Source organism: Eucalyptus grandis, chromosome 9 (assembly GCF_016545825.1).
Source record: "Eucalyptus grandis isolate ANBG69807.140 chromosome 9, ASM1654582v1, whole genome shotgun sequence".
Taxonomy (NCBI): Eukaryota; Viridiplantae; Streptophyta; class Magnoliopsida; order Myrtales; family Myrtaceae; genus Eucalyptus; species Eucalyptus grandis.
In genome coordinates, this window is record NC_052620.1 from 28,723,529 (window position 1) to 28,743,623 (window position 20,095).

Below are 20,095 nucleotides of genomic sequence, written 5' to 3' on the forward strand. Positions count from 1 at the left end.
GTTACTAGAAGATGGACAACTGTTCAGCGATTTCCAAATCTTTATAAATATCCCACTAGTTCAACGAGAAAGGGCCCCAAGAACAATACATCAAATGTTATCTCTTTATTTATGCATTATTTTAGTTTTATTTAGTAGAAGCTTTTAGATTCCTGTCATCGATTAGATTCGGAGAGTGTATATATACTGGTGTGGCATCATTGATTAAATTACAACGTTGTATCTCTAGCTCAATGTCATCGATTAGATTCCGATATTGTGTTTTCGATCCAGTCATATTGTCATTGATTAAATTTTGGCACTATGTCGTATTATTTTAGAGTTATGCCGTCAATTAGATCCTAGCATAGTTTAAATTGGGTCCTAAAGTTAGTAGATCGATCAGTAAGGTTTTACAATACTGTTTGAAATTAGAAATTCAATATCTGTATTGCATTTGATATCCTCTATCTGAAATTAGCACAGAACATTTGTTCTTGTTAAATAAAAGCCGAGACTAACATTCGGTAAAAAAATTTTGTTGTGGGATCAAAACCGACAAAATAATTGTTAAATACCAACACTTAACGAGACCTTATAACAAAAGCCCAAATGAAAACAAGGCTCAATGAACATTAGACATTACTTGTTGCATATGACACTATTATATTCAATATTCACGGATGTCAAGTTATTCAGAGCATCCCTAAATTAAATGGAGAACGAGCAAAATAAATTATTGCTTTCAACTAAGAGACTTACCATTTCAGAGGATAATGAATGAAGAAACCCCCACATAACCTAAATTTCTTACTATATATGCATCGTTGTCAAGAGGTTATTTTCCAATGGAGATTTCGGTGGAATTGGCCTGGCTTTTTATCACGCTTGTTCTTGCTATGAATAAGAAAGGCTTTACAAGGACTATAAGTTTGCTGTGACTAGCCTTGAGACGTTTCTTTTTCTTTTCTTTTTTAATGTTTTGTAGCCTGGACATCATGTTACCAGATCTCCATCCGCCGTAAGAGTTCACCAACTTCTCTCTTCCCCTTATTACATAATATTAAGCTGCAATTCTTGGATTTTAGGTGTCTTCAAACCTCATACGGGTGAGGCCCCTATCAATTCTTGGATTTTTCCTTCTCCAGTTGTTAATAATAGCCAAAATAAACAATATTTGTGCTTGAATGTCCGGTCATCGAATAGTCAAATAAGTTCCAAAAATTATGGGAACCCCAATGTTTTCATCCTTAATTTGACAAGAAAGATCAACCTACATTTACTAATGGACCATCTCCTGCACGCCTTCGGACCCGACTGGGCTCCCCCTATCGACACACGACAGGGCCCGCGGCCCATCTGACCAATGTTTGGAACTCACCGGGCTACCAACAATTTATACTAAGAATTGGAGGGGTGCGCCAGGCCGAGGCAGTAGTGCAACGCCAAGGCGACGCGCGAGAGACCCAGTAGCAAGCTACTGTGATGGACTCTCCCCCTGAAAAGATTAATTTAATATCATGTGGACCGATGGCCCACGTATCAGATATTAAACTGATAAAAACAGATACTACACTTGATCTTAGCCAAAAGGCCGAGAAAGGTATGCTTTGACTCGTCTCATCCCTCGCTTCTTATACTAGTGTCCAAGTTGTCAGCCTCTTCTACAATTGATGTGGTATTAATCAAAGCTCTCTCTAACCATCGTAGGCTCGCTCCGTCTGTTCTCAGGTGAGGGGTACTCATTGGGTGGGTCTTCGATTTTGTTTGGCTTGGTGGTGTTTCTTCGCAAACTTTGATTGTGTTTAGTAATCAGGATAAAATGTGGAATATGATAAAATTTATTATATTTTGTGTCTAGTATCTACTCAATATAGGATAAAGTCGGATATAAATTATATATAGATCAAATAAAATTATCCTATAGGAGAGATGTGATAAAGGCGAATAGGATTTTTAATATTCATAATAAGAAAGTTTTTTTTCTCAAATAACAAATGTCTTAAATTAACAAATTAAAATTATATTTCAATATAAACAACTTTTGAATTCTAATATAAGAAATTCAAAATAAAAAAAAAAAATTAAATTTTAATGTTTAAAATTTAATCTTATTTTAATTTATATATTTGAATTTAATTTTATCTTATAATATAAATTCAATATAAAAATCAGATTACAATGGAGCGGTATCATGCCGATCGTAATTGAGTGCTAACTGAGTCTCCTGAAGGGACCATATGAGCTTTGCTACTTCAAAGCCTACTAATTTAGACGACTAAAGCAAAAGTTAATATGACTCCAGGGTGAGGTTTCTCTTATATATCTTTGCTCTTGATGATTTTTCTAGCCCAGGTCAAATGACTCATTGTGGATATAAGAATACCCATTTCTTTCTATCTTTCAAAAAATTTAATCAAATGATAACGATTTTTTCCAACACTGGGAATTTAGCTAATTTTTCGAGGGTGGTCATGGAATAACGGTTCCATGCATCTTCGGGACAAGCACCAATTTTACCATTTCAGTTTCATCTTTGCATATTTAATAACAAATGTGCCTGTATAACATAATTATATTTTTAAATAATTTTTTGGAGTATGGAATAATAGAACACTGCGTTCGTAAGTAATCATATATGTCACAATGACAATAATCATGACACTTCTGTTGATCTATCTATTGACTGATGAAACCGGAAACCAAACAGCGGTCCCTTCAACGAGGCCCAGCCCGGCGGCATTAATCTGATGGGCTCGACCCAACCTAGCCCATCTGACCAGCTCAAAAAGCCTAGCTAATTCTCTCCTCAAGGAAGCCTGGCCTAACCCATCAATGCCAACCTCAGCCCACAATATTGTAAGACCCAATTATCTTAAATTGACCCAGACCCAGCAAGCAATGATGAAATTGGACTTGATTTGGTGGGGTACGCCAGGCCGAGGCAGCAGTGCAACGCCAAGGCGAAACTCAAGAGCCCCAGTAGCAAGCTACTGTTATGGACTCTCCCCCTAAAAAAATTAATTTAATATCATGTAGACCGATGGCCCACGTATCAGATATTAAACTGATAAGAACAGATACTACACTTGATCTTAGCCAAAAGGCCGAGAAAGGTATGCTTTGACCCTCCTCATTCTTGGCATCTTATACTAGGCATCCCAATTATCAGCCTCTTCTATAGTCTGATGTGGGATTGATGAAAGCTCTTCATTATTGTCAGCACACTCACTGCACACCTCTGTTCTCAGGTTGGGCGGGTGTTTGTTTGCTCCTCCGGAATTAAAGTTCTCCTCCTGATCGAGACTAATTGTCTTTTACTGATCTCATAGGATTGGATAAAAGCGGACACCTTTGGAGGCGAAGCACACTAAAAGAGGGAGATTTCAGATTGGATACTTAAGATTTAAGACGAGGGCTTCTAAAGCATCGAAGCATTGATGACTTAGTGCTTTTTGGATTTGAGTCAGGGGAAGTGGATAAAACATGAAGCTGAACTCAAACCTCAGACGCCACGGGACAGCCCTTGCGGTCCTGGGTTCTTGGTCCTCTTTCTTCTCGTATATGATTCTTCGGTTTTTTGTTCTATTCCAACTTTGACCCCCTCCAAATTGTCGAAATTTCTCATAAGGGCTCCTATGTTCATGTTGTCCTTGTTTTTTATGAATATTTTGTAGATTTTGATTTCACCAGTGAAACTATCAAGGCCTAAAGAAATATTCACATTTTATAAATAATAACTACGAGAAAATCGTATACATTTTTTTTTTTTTTTTTTGGGTTAATATCACAAAAAGCCCCAAACTAAAACGTCTATGACATATCTACCCATATTAGGACTATTAAAACTCTCAAAATGGTACACCCATAATACATTTACCCCAAAACTAATTTTTTGATAATGGAAAACCCTAAAATGGCCCTCCGTTAATTTCTATTAAATTTTATTATTAAAGTTACTAATATGGATGACACGGGATGATATGGTATCTAGATGTGATAAGTTCACGTGAAAATCCATGAGATAGATACTACAAAAAACCCCAAATTAATAAACTTATGGTAAATTCAATAATACACTTATGACAGATTTGGGATTTTTCATGGTATTAAACTTATGAATTTCCATGTAGACTTGCTACATCACAATACCATGTCACCATGTGTTATCCACATTAGCAAATTTAGTAACAAAATTTTGACAGAAATTGACAAAAGGTAAATTTATCACAAGTTTACCAATTTGATATTTTTTATAGTTAAAAAATTTGTTTGGGATAGATGTATCATAGGTTTATCATTTTTTGGTTTTATATGGTCAAAAAATGAAATGATAAATTTGTCACAAATATATCGATTTGAATTTTTTTGTGATACTAACCCATTTTTTTTAAATTAAAGATTTCTTTCCATTTTTTGAGTTTTTAGAGGAAAAGTAAAAAAGTAAGGAAAAAAACTGTCTCAATTGAAATTATTTATACCATCTTTCGAAAGAAAGCTCTTCTTTATTTTGTTTCCAACTTATATTATTTTTCTCGGCAAATAACTTTTTTCAAAGGCTTTTTTTAAATTCAATCAACACCCGCTACTTAAAACCAAAGAAAAGAAAATCTCCTTGGAACCCTTTACAAATCGTGCATAAAGTGATTTAGTGCTAAAAATACTAACACTTAATCGAGACCTTATAACAAAGCCAAAATGAAATCAAGGCTCGATTATCATTAGATATCGCTTGTCATATATAACACCGTACCATATGCAATATTCATGGATGTGAAGTTATTAAGAGCACCCCTAAATTAATATAAAGAAAAGAACATAACAAATTATCGCTTTCTGCTAATGACTTACCATTTTAGAGAAGAATGAACAAATAGAACCTCATAAACCTAACTCTCTTACCGTATAAGCTTCGTGGTCAAGAGGTTATTTTCCAATGGAGATTTCGGTGGGAATTAGCCTGGCTATTTATCATACTTGGTTTTGCTAGCAACAAGAAAGGCTTCATGAAGACTAGTTTTATTGGGATTTAGTGATGAGATGCATCGTCCATGTCATTATAGAAGCTCAGAGATGGAGAGCTGCTTTCTTCAGACCAGCTTGCGATGTGATGTCAACCAGAGGGGCCTGGCGTGAAAGTTCCACCATGAGATGTTTCCCTTTCTGATGTTTTGTAGCGTGGACATCACGTTAGCAGACGAAAGTAAGAGTTTAGAAACTTTTCTCTTCCACTTATGATATAAATATAATATGCAATTCATGGTTCGCTGCTAAATTGGTAAATGGTGGTTTGGTTCTTATATTTCTTCAAATCTCATACGGGTGAGGAGGCCCTATCAATTCTTGGATTTTTCCTTTCCTGGTTGTTAATGAAAGCATAAAAAAAATCCTTATATAATAAAGTAAATCAGTTTCATAAATTATGGGAACCCTAATGTTTTTATCCTTAATTGAAAATGACAACAAAGATCAACCCACACTTATTCACGGGCCGTCTCCAGCACACTCTCCGACCACCAAAGTGAGCCCATCTGACCGACACAGACCCAGCCCACCCGACCTTCGAATAGACCCCGACAAAACACTAGCTAGGTCCGACCATTTATACTAAGAATTGGAGGGGTGCGCCAGGCCAAGACAGCAGTGCAACGCCAAGGCGACGCGCGAGAGCCCCAATAGCAAGCTATTGTGATGGACTCTCCCCCTAAAAAAATTAATTTAATATCATGTGAACCAATGGCCCACGTATCAGATATTAAACTGATAAGAACAGATACTACACTTGATCTTAGCCAAAAGGCCGAGAAAGGTATGCTTGGACCTGCTTCATCCCTCACTTCTTATACTAGTGTCCAAGTTGTCAGCCCCTTCTACAATCGATGTGGGACTAATCAAAGCTCTCTATTACCATGCACACCTGCTCCCTTTGCTTTTGTTTGGCTTGGTGGTGTTTCTTCTTTGATTTTGTTTGGCTTGGTGGTGTTTCACGCTCTGGCTGCATTTAGAAAATTCAGAATATGATAAAATTTATCTTATTTTATATTTGGTACGTGCCCAAATATTAAAAATAAAAAAAAATCGGATATAAATGGAATATGGACAAAGATAAAATTAACCTGTAAAAAAGTGAGATAAAAGAGAATAAGATTTTTAATATCTACAATAGGAAAGTTTTTCTTAAATAACAATTTTTTTAAATTAACAAATTAAATTATATTTCAATATAAATAACATTTGAATTTTAATATAAGAAATTCAAAATAACAAAATTAAATTTTAATTTTTTTAATTTAATCTTATTTTATTTATATATTCGAATTTAATTTTATCTTATAATATAAATTCAATGTAAAAATCAGATTAGAATGGAGCAGTATCATGCCGGTCGTAATTGAGTGCTAATTGAGTCTCCTGAAGGGGACCATATGAGCTTTGCTACTCCAAAACCTACTAATTTAGATGACTAAAGCAAAAGTTAGTATGACTCCAGGGTGAGGTTTGTCTTATATATCTTTGTTCTTGTTGATTTTTCTAGCCCAGGTCAATTGACTCATTATGGATATAAGAATACCCATTTCTTTCTATGTTTCAAAAAAATTTAATCAAATGATAACGATTTTTTTCCAACACTAGGAATTTAGCTTAATTATTCGAGGGTGGTCATGGAATAACGGTTCCATGCATCTCCGGGACAAGCACCGATTTTACCATTCCAGTTTCATCTTTGCATTATTTAGTAACAAATTACATTTCAAAAAACGATATATTTCTTGGTATATACTTGTATAGTAATCTTATCGCACCTGTATAACATAATTATGTTCTTAAATAATTTTTTGGATTATGGAATAATAGAACACTGCGTTCGTAAGTAATCATATATGTCACAATGACACTTTCGTTAATCTACCTATTGATTGATGAAACCAAACAGCGGTCCCTTCAACGAGGCCCAGCCCGGCGGCATTCATCATGAAAAGATGGGCTCGACCCAACCTTAGACGATCTGACCAACTCAAGAAGCTGAGCAAATCCTCTCCTCAAGGAAGCCTGGCCCAACCCATCAAGGCCAACCTCAGCCCAGAATTTTCTAAGACCCAATCATCTTAAAAAGACCCGGACCGAGAAAGCACTGATAAAATTGGACTTGATTTGGTGGGGTGCGCCAGGCCAAGGCAGCAGTGCAACGCCAAGGCGACGCTCGAGAGCCCCAGTAGCAAGCTACCGTGATGGACCCTCCCCCTAGAAAAATTAATTTAATATCATGTGGACCGATGGCCCACGTATCAGATATTAAACTGATAAGAACAGATACTACACTTGATCTTAGCCAAAAGGCCGAGAAAGGTATGCTTTGACCCATCTCATCTCTCGCTTCTTAAACTGGCGTCTCAGTTGTCGGCCTCTTCTAGCAGCCGATGTGGGACTTATAAAAGCTCCCTATTCCTGTCACGCTCGCTCCCTCTGTTCTCAGGTGAGAGATGCTGTGCTAGTTCATGAATGCGTCCCCCTGGGATTGCACTAATGGGAGCCGCGTTCGTTGCTCCATCCTGATTTATGCTCCCTCCTGATTTATGCGTTTGGTTTTCTGATCTTTTTACTCAAAAATTGATAAAGAGAACTTGAACTATCATGAAGCTGGTCATGAGGGCCACCAAATCTGGTGGGCAATTAAGCAAATTTCTTGACCAACGCTAAAGTGAGTTGAAGGACAAAGTTGAGTTTGTATCCAGTAGAAGAACCACAACCCAAACTACATCAAGGGGCTGTGGGATCAGATAAGTAAATATCTTCATCTGTACCATTTTATCTTACACAAACAACAAGGGGATTTAGTGAACTGCAAGAAATCCCATAGCTACTATATTCCAGACAATCTTAAATTATACAAGCGAAGAAGACAATCACGTAAATGCCAATTTACATGATAAAACTTAAATTAGGACTTGTGATTTTATGCTAGGCTGCTTCTGCCACTACATCAGCTACTGCTTCTCTCCCTGATCCTATACTACTGAGAGGATGCAATTTTGATCATGGACTGAACATGAGCAGGAGGCAAACTGATCTGGCAAAAGCTTTGCCAAGATTCCTGCTTCTGTTCTTGGTTCTCTGTGACACACTCATACATCCACACCACGATGCTTCTCGCCGCCTCTCTTGCCTCTGGCAGCCTATCATTCAACAACTCCACAGCCATTTGAAGAAGCGATGCCAACCCGAATTCTTTCATCTGCTCTAGGCCCTAAAAAGACAAAACCCATCATCACCTCGAATCTCAAACAATGAAAAGACCACAAGAATGGGAAATTCTAATAAATTTACCATCTTGGAGACACAGTTGGAGATGGAAACAGCAGCTTTTGCCCGGACTCGGAGATTGGAGTGGCTGACATAGGAGCGGAGTTTATGAAGAAGAGGCAGAGGAGTCAGAGAGCACACCATTGCGCTCAGTGCTCGGTCTGCTTCTTCGCACACAAACCGCTTGTCCTGCAAAGCCTTCAGTAACAGCTGCAGCAGCTGAGATGCCACAAAAGAAGGATCACAGTCAGATTCATCAAAAGGACCAAATAAATTAATCAAATTCAACCAGATTAGTAAAATGATATGACCCTTCTGGAGTTATACCATTTGGTCAAGAGCATTGGAATTAGCTGCATCGAGTAGCTTATCGCCGTAGGCCTTGAAGACATCCGACGCCGCCATGATGGAGGTCTTACACAAAGCACTCCTGGGGTTCTTCATGGCCTTCACCAGAACCAGCATCACCTTTTCCCTGCACATATAATTCACATACATTAACGAAAACCCATCACAGTGAAATTACGCATTCCACCTCTTATGAACAAAGAATGAACGAGAGAGAGAGAGAGAGAGAGAGAGCTTACAACAGAGGAAGCATGAGATCAGAATTGTACAAGGCGAACCGGCGGGCATTATTCAACCATTCGCAGACCTTGATCCAATCCTTCGACTCCAAACCCTCGATCAAGCACTGCACGAAAAAACCCAATCACTCAAAAACAACAGACCCAATTTGAGCATTTCCTAATGCCGCAATAATTATCGGCAACAAAGTTCGAAACTTTCGACAATCTGCAAACGCAGAGACGACCCTAAAATCAGGCCCCGGGGGGGAAGTGGGGCGGCTTACGTGGATCTTTAATTCGGGATCGGGAATCGGTGCAAGATCCTCCGAGGAGACGTAGTCGATGGTGGCATCTCCAGACGGAGGCAGCGGCAGCGGGGCCTTGTTCTCGTCGTTGACGGTGGCGGCCGCGGCGGCAGAGGGCGGTTTCAGGAGAGGGATCGCGACCTTGGCTTGCTTCTTGGGCCTGTCTGGAGTAATGGGGAGAGCATTGTCGAGCGATCTCAACGCCATTTTTTCTGAGAAATCACAGAGAGAGAGAGAGAGAGAGAGAGAGAGAGATGGGGAGGTTGATTTCAGGGAGATGCTTGAATTCATTTTATTCATTTCGAAGTCGTGGAAAGATGGAGGGGAGCGGGTCGAACGTTGCGGACGTAACGGTCACATTTTGGGACGGGCCGGGCCGGGCCGGCTCCCTTGTTTTTCTCTTTTAATTTTATTTTTAGCCAGATATTGTTTTTTTTTTTCTATTTCTGCAAAATTTTGAGAATCTTTTTATTATTGGTATCATTTGTCTCCCTATAAACGGGCTTTCTAGAGATAATTTGAGTGCACAAACTCTTAAGAGACAACTCGTGAATTTTTAGCAAATTTGAGTTCACATCTTCAAAAATGACCTGACCCCAAAAATAGTACGTTACTAAATTGAATCTGAACTATTAAAGGAGACGATGCCTATCAAATTTGATCGATCTAGATGGAATTTAATATTTATATTGGGACCAACTATTTTCTTCTCCTGTTCCTTTCACTTTAGTCCTCCTCCAAACGATCACTTTTGGCATTTTATTATTCAATCAAGACGAGGAAAAAAAACACACGTTTGTCATTGGATGATTTGTTCACTTTACAAAACATTCTGGCAGCACAGAAATATATGATACAATGAGGTTGGCAGAATGCCATATATTTCAGTGAATAAAAGAAACACATTCTATCTTTTGAAAGTTTTGTCTTTCCTTTCAAGGAAAATGTTTTCAAATTCCAATCCCCAGACAAACGGCAGCCGAAGGCCCTCGTCATTCACCATACACAGCAAAGAGAGCCACCAGACTTGTCCAAAGATACAATCGACAACAACATATACCCACAATGAGCAGTCGATAAAGCAATTCTCGTCACCACCACCTTTCACTAATGCAAGTCCGGCCGCGATCGGCATTGGTCAATAATCAACTGCTGCAAATTCCTTCCCATGAATCGCCACCAACACAATACCTCCCTTTGCACCAACGCAGCACGAATTAAGTACAATCATGACCCACTGACCAGTACCTGTGTCCATCAGTCAATACAGATGAAAGGGGAATGTTCAATTGTGTGGCTTTAATATCCTCAATACAAGATGAGTCATTGGTCGTATAAGAAATAGCAAGTAACTAGCGACAGAGATTACATTACAGTCAACTGTGCCATCGCCAGTGCAGAACTGTGGCTCCCTTAACGAGGTACCCTCTTACGACTAAGTATCTCTTGCTCTTTCAGTCGATGCTGGAACCTGGCAAGACGAGCTTGAAGACTCACGAGACTTGCTGCCTTGCGTGAAAGCACAAAGCTCAACTGCGTCACATAGTTGTCAATGAGGCTACCTGGTTGGTCCACTTCTGCCAACAACTTCATTTCCTGACCACCAGAGAGTATCATTATATGGTATTGGTAATATGGACAAACAAAATCTTAGATCCCATCTAAAATAGTGCACAACAGATTATGGTTGATATCTGACAGATATCCACCCCATGAAAGATGCAACACGAACCAAAGCAGTTTGCACTATCACAAGTGACTCTCACCACCCAACTATGATTTCACCCTTGACTCACATTACTGGTGCCATTTGTTATCGGCCTAAAAGTGAGGAAGAGAACTGTTCTAGTGCAGACAACAGACTAAGTCATCGTGCAGAGCATCACCAAAACCAAATAGAAATCTTGATTATGAGCTTACTTCGCGAACAATCTCCATAGTATCCTCAATTTCCTTTCTGTGAGCTGCAATTAGAGCCTCTTCCTCCTGGAAGAACAGTTCAAAAGCTAATGAGAACAATGAAAAGGCATCTGAGAAATTTTATAAGTTAAAGGAAAGTGCCTTGATAGAAACAAACCTCAAGGATTGCATTAATATTCCCATCAATCAATTCGGATTCATGTCTCTTAGAACCAGCATTACTTTGACTATAGCTGCCTGCATTCTGCTGAGGGAAGCTTGAGGTGGGGAGATCAGATCCCACGGCATCTTTCTTTGTCCAGTTCCCAGGCTTCTCTTGTTTCTCATCCCTAGGCCCTTTTCTACGTGGAGGGGACACCTTTTGAACCTTCTCTTCTGCATCAGCCGAATTTTGGTAATAATTTGCTCTCTGACTCGTGGAACTGCCATGAGTGTTCTTCAGGTCAACTCTGTCCCTGTCGACCGGGGGAAAGGTCACACCACCACTTTCCTCCCTCCCATTGGATGTGTAGTTTGATGAAAATGTCGAAGGCAGCTTTTCATAATCAGTAGCAGAACTGTGAGAAGCATTTTCTTTTTCTACAACCCTTCTTCCCAAATCAACTGCTTTAACCTCTTGGTCCTCCAGGTCAGCAGAATTCGGCAACAGTGACACTGATGAAGAATCCTTACTACCGGGAGCTGAATTTACAGCTTGATCCTTTCTTGAGTTTCCACTTTTGGAAAGACTTTTGACACTGTTCACAAGTAATTAAATCTAGTTAAAACAAAACAAACTTGGGAGCTAAGGAAAACCATAGCAGCTTCCTTCCAAATGTCACAGAAGAGAGTAGCATACCGATCAGCATATCGCAAGGTATTGAGTGTGTGCTCACAAGAGCCTGCATTTGGTGATATGCAAGATATCATAACAGTCCTCGAGTTGCCAACGAAAGAGTCCCGGAGCACCTCGGTGAGTTTGCTTCCGCGAAATGGAATGTGAATCTGGTCATTGTCCAAAGCACGAATGCACTCCTTGAGAGCCAAAAGACTCTTATTAATTTCTGCACCCTCAATCCTACAATATCATGTGAAAGGGCCAGCTTTAGAAAACCAGAAGATGAACCGCAACATTTCCATTGGCCTCCTAGCAGAAGGGGCCACTGCTGCCTAGGAAATAGGCAAACATACTAATATGTATGAAATACCCCTTCTGATCAAGGGAAGCAAGGCCAGACATAGATGTGTTCCTATTCAAGGTATAAGACAGACATGACACAGGGGGTGAACCTTTTCAATTTAGCATTAAAACATGAAGACATCATCAGTATTAACAAGTTAGGTGTAAATATACTAATGTGAGAGCTATACCGTGTTTGTCGATCATTGTCAGTGGTATCAGCACCTCTTTCACTACCAGCAAGATCAATAAAAGATATCTTGCCAACAACCTTCCCGTTTTTAGACTCATTTCCATCATTGTTCCTCCTCGATTCTTTCACCTCATTGTGCTTCTTTACTACCAGTTGTAAAATAGCATGAGATCTGGAGGACTCTTCATTGGCACCAGTTGAGCCAGTACTTCTCGCAGCATTTCCTCTCTCAATAAATTCTTTAACAATTTGCACATCTGAAACTTCAAATTCTTGCAGCCCAACAATGCAAACCTGCTGCCGTCCATCCTCTCTCATACAGAGTTTCCTATAATAAAAATAAAGCCATGTGAAACAAGTGTGTTTATACATTAACAATCAACGGACTGCAAAAAGGAACTGGCACCGTATAGATTAAATACCATATGAAGCATTAGCCATTACCATGTTTATACATAAACAAGCATATATATTTACCATGCATGTTGTCATTTGCAAATTACCATAAACTCAGTCTTATTCATGTGAAATGAGCTTATTCAAGTGTATCTGATTGTTTTTAAGAATGCATCTAGCCCCAAGCCCAGTGCTATGACAATGTCTATATCCTAAAATTCGGGGTTCCAGGATTACACAGCATGCATGAAACATGCTGGTGAGAATAAAGCCAGCCAACAGCATAATTGCCAATGGAAAGAATTGGTTGATACAGTGACAAAGGAAAGAACTAGTTGATACAGTGACACCAATTTTCATGCATTCCGAATCTGAGTGATTAACAAGATCAAGGACATGGCTCCAAGGTCCACATGTGAACGAAAATCATCTAGTTTGCAGATTGTGAAGGTCCTGAGGTACACAGAATAATCAAAATATGAATGTGTGTGGGCATGCGGGTGGGTGGGTGCTTGTGTCTACAAGATAGAGAGAGCCTCATGATTGATAAGAATCTTAAGAATCTTTCAAGAACATCAATAACTGAAAGTTATTCAAAAGAGTCATAAAAAAAATTGCTCAATTCACGGCATAACAGGTGGAAAAGTTTCATTCTTCTGAAATGCATCAATATGTGGTCATCTTGTGTCAGAAATTTAAAATTGTGCTATTATTAGCCAATCAAGTATGTACATCAGTTACAATATTCAACTGTAAAATATACACACACTTTACCGGGTGAAAACGTGTGATGCTACAACATGCCATATACAATCAGCAATACAAAAAAAAAAAATGTTTTCTTCAAGTCAGAGCAGGCCTCCTTTCTTTCTAGCCTCTAACAAAAGGAAAAAAAGAACACTCAAGCAAAAATAAAATAAACTGTAACATCTGATGATATCAGTCAATTGAGTACAAAGCAATAATCCATTGTTGTGCAGCATATATTCCTAAAATGTACTTACTTTCTGTCACTGAGAAGATCATAAAGCTTTCCTCCATATATTTCAAAATAGCTAAGCCACAACTTAAATCTTTGACTTCGGTAAACAGGTTGATGCAACAATCTGACAAGGTCTTGGGCAGCTCTTAGAGGTAATGGTTGCATAGTGTAGGTCTTCCCACTACCTGGATATAATAAAATCATTGGCCATACATCAGTCAAGGAACACAAAAATATATGCAAATATATATGGAGAGAGAGAGAGAGAGAGATGCTGATCATCCAGAAACATGTGTAGCCAGAATTATATATATTTATATACGTATGTGTTTGTGCGTGTGTGTGTGTGTGTGTGTGTGTGTGTGTGAAATGTAGATGCTTTACAATTCAAGAAGGGAGCAAAAATACAGATTAACCACTGCATTTCCTACCCTGCCCTCACCAACATTACTAATAGAGAGCAATGGTCAGTGCAAAACAGTCAGACATGATCCCATAACATGCAGGGAGCTTTTTCCAACAAAGAAAACTGGATCAGAAACAGTTTGTAAAGATCGATAGATGTTAGTGGATCAACAGCAAAATTTAGTAAGGAAAACACTTCCATGTACCTGTCTGACCATAAGCAAAACAAGTAGCCTTGGTTCGCTGAAATATGATGGGAATTATTGGTTCTACAGTTTCCCGATACACCTGCAAAAGCAATTATATCTTTATAAGAATATTGTTAAGAAACTAGAAAATGCTACTAATGCATGTTAAGAAGGAAAACACAAAACCCTTCCACATCGAAATTCAGCAGAATGAATTATCAATACTTAAAAAGCATATTCAAACTTCATATGAATGTAAGCATGTTACCTCATCATTGGTGACATGCTCATTGAGAACGCATCGAAACAAAACTCATGCTTCTCAACGTATGCAGTCAAGTCCACCTTAAACATCGGAATTAAAAACCATGTAATCAGAATAAATAAAACAAAAAGCGGTAAAAAAAAAACAAGAACCATACAAATTTAGCACAATCCCATGCATACATCCGAAAATTATCTCAGAAAAAGTTCTGTCCTTGTAAGTTCTACTTTTTCTAAAGGAATGTTCATAGAGGCATTGCAGTTTCAAGGCAAGGGCCCAAACTTCAAGAAGAAAGATCTTAAGTACATTCAGCATGCTACTGATGTTTTCCTACTCCACCCACTGTCAATGTAATATAAGTGAAAAGTTGGGAGCAATTGAGCAGACTCAAAAGTATAAAAAGGTACAATAGAATCTGCAGATATAGTTTCTCCAAGGAGAGAGATTAGTAAAACCTTTAGCTTGGGCTCGTGGACAGCCAAATAAGCATTGTCAGACACAGTGACAATGTCGTCCTCCTTCCTTGAAAGCTCCTTCTTGTTTAAAGGTCTTTTCCGAACCTAAAATAATAATAAAAATAATATCACATATATAAGAATATTGTTAAGAAACTATGCATAATCTACAGCTCTATTTAATTAAAGGAAAAACAGAATGGCTATCTGTACAAATGCCACAAAGAGCAATAACAATGCCACATAAATATCCTAATTGCCACAATTATACTGATAAAGGAAAGAGATTCCACAGGTTGAAAAATGCATAAAATTCGTATATTTCTCTTCCAATAAATAAATAAATTTATTAAGCACATGAAAACTCAAAAACAGGTAAAAAAAATTCTTTAGCTCCTCAAGAGATTTGAAGGCACATGCAAAAATGACTTTTCAGCTATAATAAATATCCAGTTTCGACGTTCTCTTAAACTTTCTTTAGCCGAATCTGTCATTCTCTTTGACAGTCAGAACTTCGGCTGCGGAAAGACAGCAAACTAAACAACAGACAAGCAGCAGAAGGCTGACACATATTCAAAGAAAAGTATGTCCAGCAAGCCAGCATACCACAACTTTAATCTTAGCCACATTATTTTCCTTTGTGGTGCTTTCCTTCTCGTTCGTGGGAAAGGAAACTGATGCATCAGCATCCATTTGTCCTCTTTGCTGAGTGTCAGCTCTCAGATTTAAGTCATTCTCGAAACCTCTAGGGCCACTGGTCATGAATGGCGATGGCTCAAAGGGTTCATCAATGACATGCTGAAAAAGAGATCAAATAAACATCTTTTATTGGGTAACATGAATAGGAAAAGTATTGGATGAGATACAAAATCAGAGAATGGCAAGTGCAGAATCATCATGAGCATTATGAGAAAGCCAGCAGCTTATGGTTGGTCTATTTTATTGGGGAAACAAGGCAAATTCCGTGGGGCATGAAACTAGAAACAGGTGTCACAGATCCACAGCCATTACCCCATGCTTGAAGGATTAAACAGACAGTCAAAACATCACTCTATAGATATCTATCCCCAACTCAAGTATGGAGACATAGAGAGAAAGCAAATTAAATGAACCCCTTTCAGGAATGCAGAGAAAAATCAGCTCACAATAAATTTCATTCATGATTTTTCTGTTGGACACCCCAAGTACTCCCTTAAGTATTGAAAATGGTTCTTTTCCAGTAATACGAACAAGAATTTACACACAGAAACACTGAGATAGATAAATTATGCCAAAGGGAAATTCTTGTTCTGGGAATTGCAGGAACAGCGAGAAGGATGATATAGATGGCAACTAACTGCTAGATGGCATTTGATAAAAATTATATAATGAAAAGAGAATAATTAGGGTTATCAGTAATGCAGGAAACTGTGCCATTAGTCATTGTGCTGTTTAAAACACTATAATCAAACTATGGATTAGTATAGTTTCTGTTGAGGTTAGAGAATCAGAAGACTATGCATTATCAAACTTTTGGAGTCAGGCACAGTGGAATGCTGCTTTCTGGTTAGATACATTAATAAAGCTTGAACTCCATTGCTATAAATGGCTTCTAAAGCTGTTATTTTCCTTCATATATTGGGTATGCTGTAAATGTAATTATTATAGATGAATCATGAAAATTTGAGAACTTTGATGGAAATTTAACCCGATAACTCTCTCCAACTTAAAGCACATGACACTAATATATTTTCATATCTTCTAGATATGCACTTCTATCTAGCACATGATGAGAATCATACCTCAGACAAAAGCTCTGTGTCATCCATAGCATGAAGATCCAAAAGCCCAGCCCCAAAATCACCCCTGAAGTCAGGAGAGTAGAAGCCATCTGATTCACCCACCCCTCCATATGTCTGAGCTGTGGGTGTATATGTCTCTGATCCAGATTCCCCATTGAAATTGAGGTTCCTCATCAGCTTAAATAGCCTCTGTTTCTCCTCAGCAGATTGTGCTCCATATCCCTGTAACATGTCACCATAGCACCTATTAGCTGAATTTTCTGAACAAAATAGCAAAACCATGACCATAAACCACAACAATCCTGAGCTGCATTTAAGTATAGAAAATAACTACCAAACTTCCCAAAATATCGTGCACCCCATGGTTGCCAAGTAAAGGGTTGAACTTACTCTACATTTGTTCCTAATAACCTCGAATTTGGACAGATGCCCACGACTGAAAAATCATCACCCCTCCAAACTAGCCAGAATAACGATCAATCAAAAGTGGAAAGAAATTGACACGTCACTGGCATGATCATCGAGAACAGGAAAACAAGATGAAATGAGGGGAGAGTACCTGCATGAGGAGATTGGGCAGGAGACGGTGATCCACTCCCGTCGATGCCGAAGGCGAGGCCAGATGCTGCAACCCAGCAGACTGCAGCCATCGAGCCATGACCGCATCGCCGGTGTCGCTCGGCAGGCCCGCATTGTGCAGGGACCCGTCGTACAGAGCAGTCGCAGCCGCGGCGTTGCTCTGCTGCATCTGGCCACCCATGTGGCGCTGCGAGCGTCTTTGGGGAGCCAATTTTCAAGATCTGTAATCAACTCTTGGCACACACAAACACACAAAAAGCGAAATTCAAAATCCATCCCTCGCACTTCTCAAACGCCCAACGATCGCGCACGCGAATCCGCGATCCGGCGATCCGTCAAGCGAACGACAAGAGGGGCGAACCGAAAAAAAAAAAAAAAAAGAAAACAGAAAACAAAAGCAAAAACGCAATCGACTTACAATGAGGAGAGAATTCGGATTCGACGCAAAACATGAAAGGCGGGCGACCGAGGCGGACCGAGGGTCGATTCCAGAAGAAATCTGCACGAATTCAAGCGGGACCGATCGGCGCGTGAGCAATCTTCAAACCGCGGGGGCGGGGGCCGGGCCAGCAATCCGAGCCCGGCGGCATCGTTTCATCGGGGCTCGAATGCATGCTCCGCTAGAGAGAGAGAGAGAGAGAGAGACTGTTACCAACCAGGATGAGTCGGGAACAAGCAATCGATTCGAGATCTGCGCCCCGGCGGATCTGGAGGGAGGCCGAGGGGCCGGCGGCCGGAGGAACCCTAACGGAAGATCGGAGCCTCGCCGCCGCCGGAGGAGGAGGTGGAGAGCATCAATGCCGCCTCTTCTTCCTTCCTGTAGCAAAGCACGCCAGAAGATGATCGCGAGCCGAGAACGCCAGAGAGAGAGAGAGAGAGAGGGAGGGAGGTTTTCGCGATGAAATGTAGAGAGAGAAAGAGAGAGGGGGAAGATAAATTGACGTTATTTTGGAGTGTAATCGCGATCTACGTCTTCCCCCTTTTTCTTAGTATTTCGAAATAATATTTGATTAAAACGGCTAATTGGGAAAAAAAAAAAAGGAAGAAAAAACCGATGGCAATGGCGACGTGGTAATTATGCGATTTTGTTAAATTCTTTCTTCTTTTTTCTTCTTTTTTTTTTTTTTTTTTTTTTGCTTTTGGCCGAATGTAATTTTGCCAACGTCTCGTACAGACGGGAAAACGACGAGGCGCTTCGGACAGGCGCCATCTGCTTGCGGTTTGGGAGTCGGAGGAGAGACGCGACGGGGCCCCACCGTTTGGAGAGAAGAAGTTGCCGCTGGACCAGCAAATTACCACGTTCGTTTTCCCCCAAAATTTGAAATTCCATTGCATTCGCGTGGTGATTATTTTGCCAACAAAGAAAAAGTTTATTTGATCCGTATTTGGAAAATTATTTATCAATGGTGTCATGAGGGATAGCTTTTACGATTTCAATAGCACAAATTTCAGTCTATTAACATCATTGATAAAAATTCTTTTTCCACAAAAGATGAATGTTGAAATTAAGAATTATCGTCTGAGATTTAAAAAAAAAAACTTTGTTATGTTAAAGAATTGTCGCCTATCAAGAAAACCTTGGTTATACAAATTCATGGTCCAATGTGTTGAGGTAATTTGTCATGAGAAAAAAATAACAAAGTAAGGTGATATCATAAATTCTACATCAAATTAATATTATATAGGTCAATGGAATTCAAATGCAATCATCCAATTTAAGCTGAAACAAAAGGGTAATTATAACACAAGTCTTTGAACTTTTAGGTAATGTTTGTTGTTGTTCGCAATGAGGTTATTCCTTTGAACTAAATATCACCATCTTTTGTACATAGAGTGACATATATAAAATGATGAGTAAAACTTTGACATATGTAAAATAAAGAGTAAAACTTAGTAACAAACATTGTTGGCTCGATAAAAAAATGGATTCTTTCAAAAAAAAATCAAAAAGCACATCTTTTTTTTGTCTCTTATCCTCTTCCTTTACTTTTTATTTTTATTTTAAATTTCTATTGGTGTATATGAGAAATTTATTTCAAAAAAGGATGGGAATATACTTTTACCTCTCATAAGTCAACAAGTATTACGCATCTAACAAAAAATATAACGGAAGTTTCACAACCATTTAAATAAAAATTCAATTTGATCCACAATTGGTGAAAGTTTATAGGCAAACATGTACTGTCCCAAAATTTGAATTGATCTTACGTTATTAAACCCACCCTCACAGGTTATATTGTCAATTTTTTGTAACTTTTTAGGTGGCTTCCTTGATAGATTTGCCTATTTAACAACTACATGGTAGAAAATGTGGGGTCTTGTGGTGAAATTTACGCACCGAAGCAGCATGAGCCCGATGCAATTTTTCCATAAGGCATGCGCATCCAAGTAGACGTGCAGGCATGATTGCTTGACGTCATTAAATCCTACTTCTCCAATTTAATATGGATAAACTCTCAAATACAAAGCCAAAAAAAAACACATACGAGCTTTGTTTCTAGAAGAGTAATGCAAAAAAGAAGGAGGAGAAGAAGAAATGTCATGTCGTGACGTCAAATTCTACAAGTCAGTTGAATGATCAAATCAAATGGAATTATGTGAAGTAATTCAACGTTCAT

At 38.9% G+C, this 20,095-nt stretch overlaps 2 protein-coding genes and 4 non-coding genes across 7 annotated transcripts; all 6 read right to left on the reverse strand.

Moving 5' to 3' along the window:
- Positions 1–1,390: 1,390 nt before the first annotated feature.
- LOC120288614 lies at positions 1,391–1,586 on the reverse strand. Its single transcript, XR_005546718.1, has one exon. It is a non-coding gene; the product is annotated as a U2 spliceosomal RNA (small nuclear RNA).
- Positions 1,587–2,903: 1,317 nt separating this feature from the next.
- On the reverse strand, positions 2,904–3,099 carry LOC120288616. Its single transcript, XR_005546720.1, has one exon. It is a non-coding gene; the product is annotated as a U2 spliceosomal RNA (small nuclear RNA).
- Positions 3,100–5,596: 2,497 nt separating this feature from the next.
- LOC120288613 lies at positions 5,597–5,792 on the reverse strand. Its single transcript, XR_005546717.1, has one exon. It is a non-coding gene; the product is annotated as a U2 spliceosomal RNA (small nuclear RNA).
- A 1,342-nt stretch (positions 5,793–7,134) lies between these two features.
- LOC120288612 lies at positions 7,135–7,330 on the reverse strand. Its single transcript, XR_005546716.1, has one exon. It is a non-coding gene; the product is annotated as a U2 spliceosomal RNA (small nuclear RNA).
- A 353-nt stretch (positions 7,331–7,683) lies between these two features.
- Positions 7,684–9,425, reverse strand: LOC104415142. Of its 2 annotated transcripts, XR_005546372.1 has the most exons (6): positions 9,134–9,425; positions 8,868–8,974; positions 8,608–8,755; positions 8,305–8,499; positions 7,879–8,224; positions 7,684–7,828 (listed from the first exon to the last, which is right to left on the reverse strand). XR_005546372.1 is itself a non-coding variant. In XM_010026400.3 (5 exons), exons 1-5 carry the CDS (start codon positions 9,359–9,361, stop codon positions 7,991–7,993), a joined length of 912 nt encoding a protein of 303 aa, XP_010024702.1. In that variant the 5' UTR covers positions 9,362–9,425; the 3' UTR covers positions 7,713–7,990. The 2 variants fall into 2 exon arrangements, 1 of the variants encoding a protein (XP_010024702.1); XM_010026400.3 differs by having other exon boundaries at positions 7,713–8,224.
- A 510-nt stretch (positions 9,426–9,935) lies between these two features.
- Positions 9,936–18,389, reverse strand: LOC104415140 (kinesin-like protein KIN-13A). Its single transcript, XM_010026395.3, is given in 15 exon segments — positions 9,936–10,750; positions 11,075–11,140; positions 11,232–11,811; positions 11,913–12,131; positions 12,425–12,754; positions 13,827–13,989; positions 14,416–14,497; positions 14,666–14,697; positions 14,700–14,742; positions 15,118–15,222; positions 15,724–15,915; positions 16,899–17,120; positions 17,458–17,710; positions 17,896–17,976; positions 18,134–18,389. Coding segments are annotated over 13 exon segments (2,418 nt in total). The 5' UTR covers positions 17,659–17,710; positions 17,896–17,976; positions 18,134–18,389; the 3' UTR covers positions 9,936–10,567.
- Positions 18,390–20,095: the final 1,706 nt, after the last annotated feature.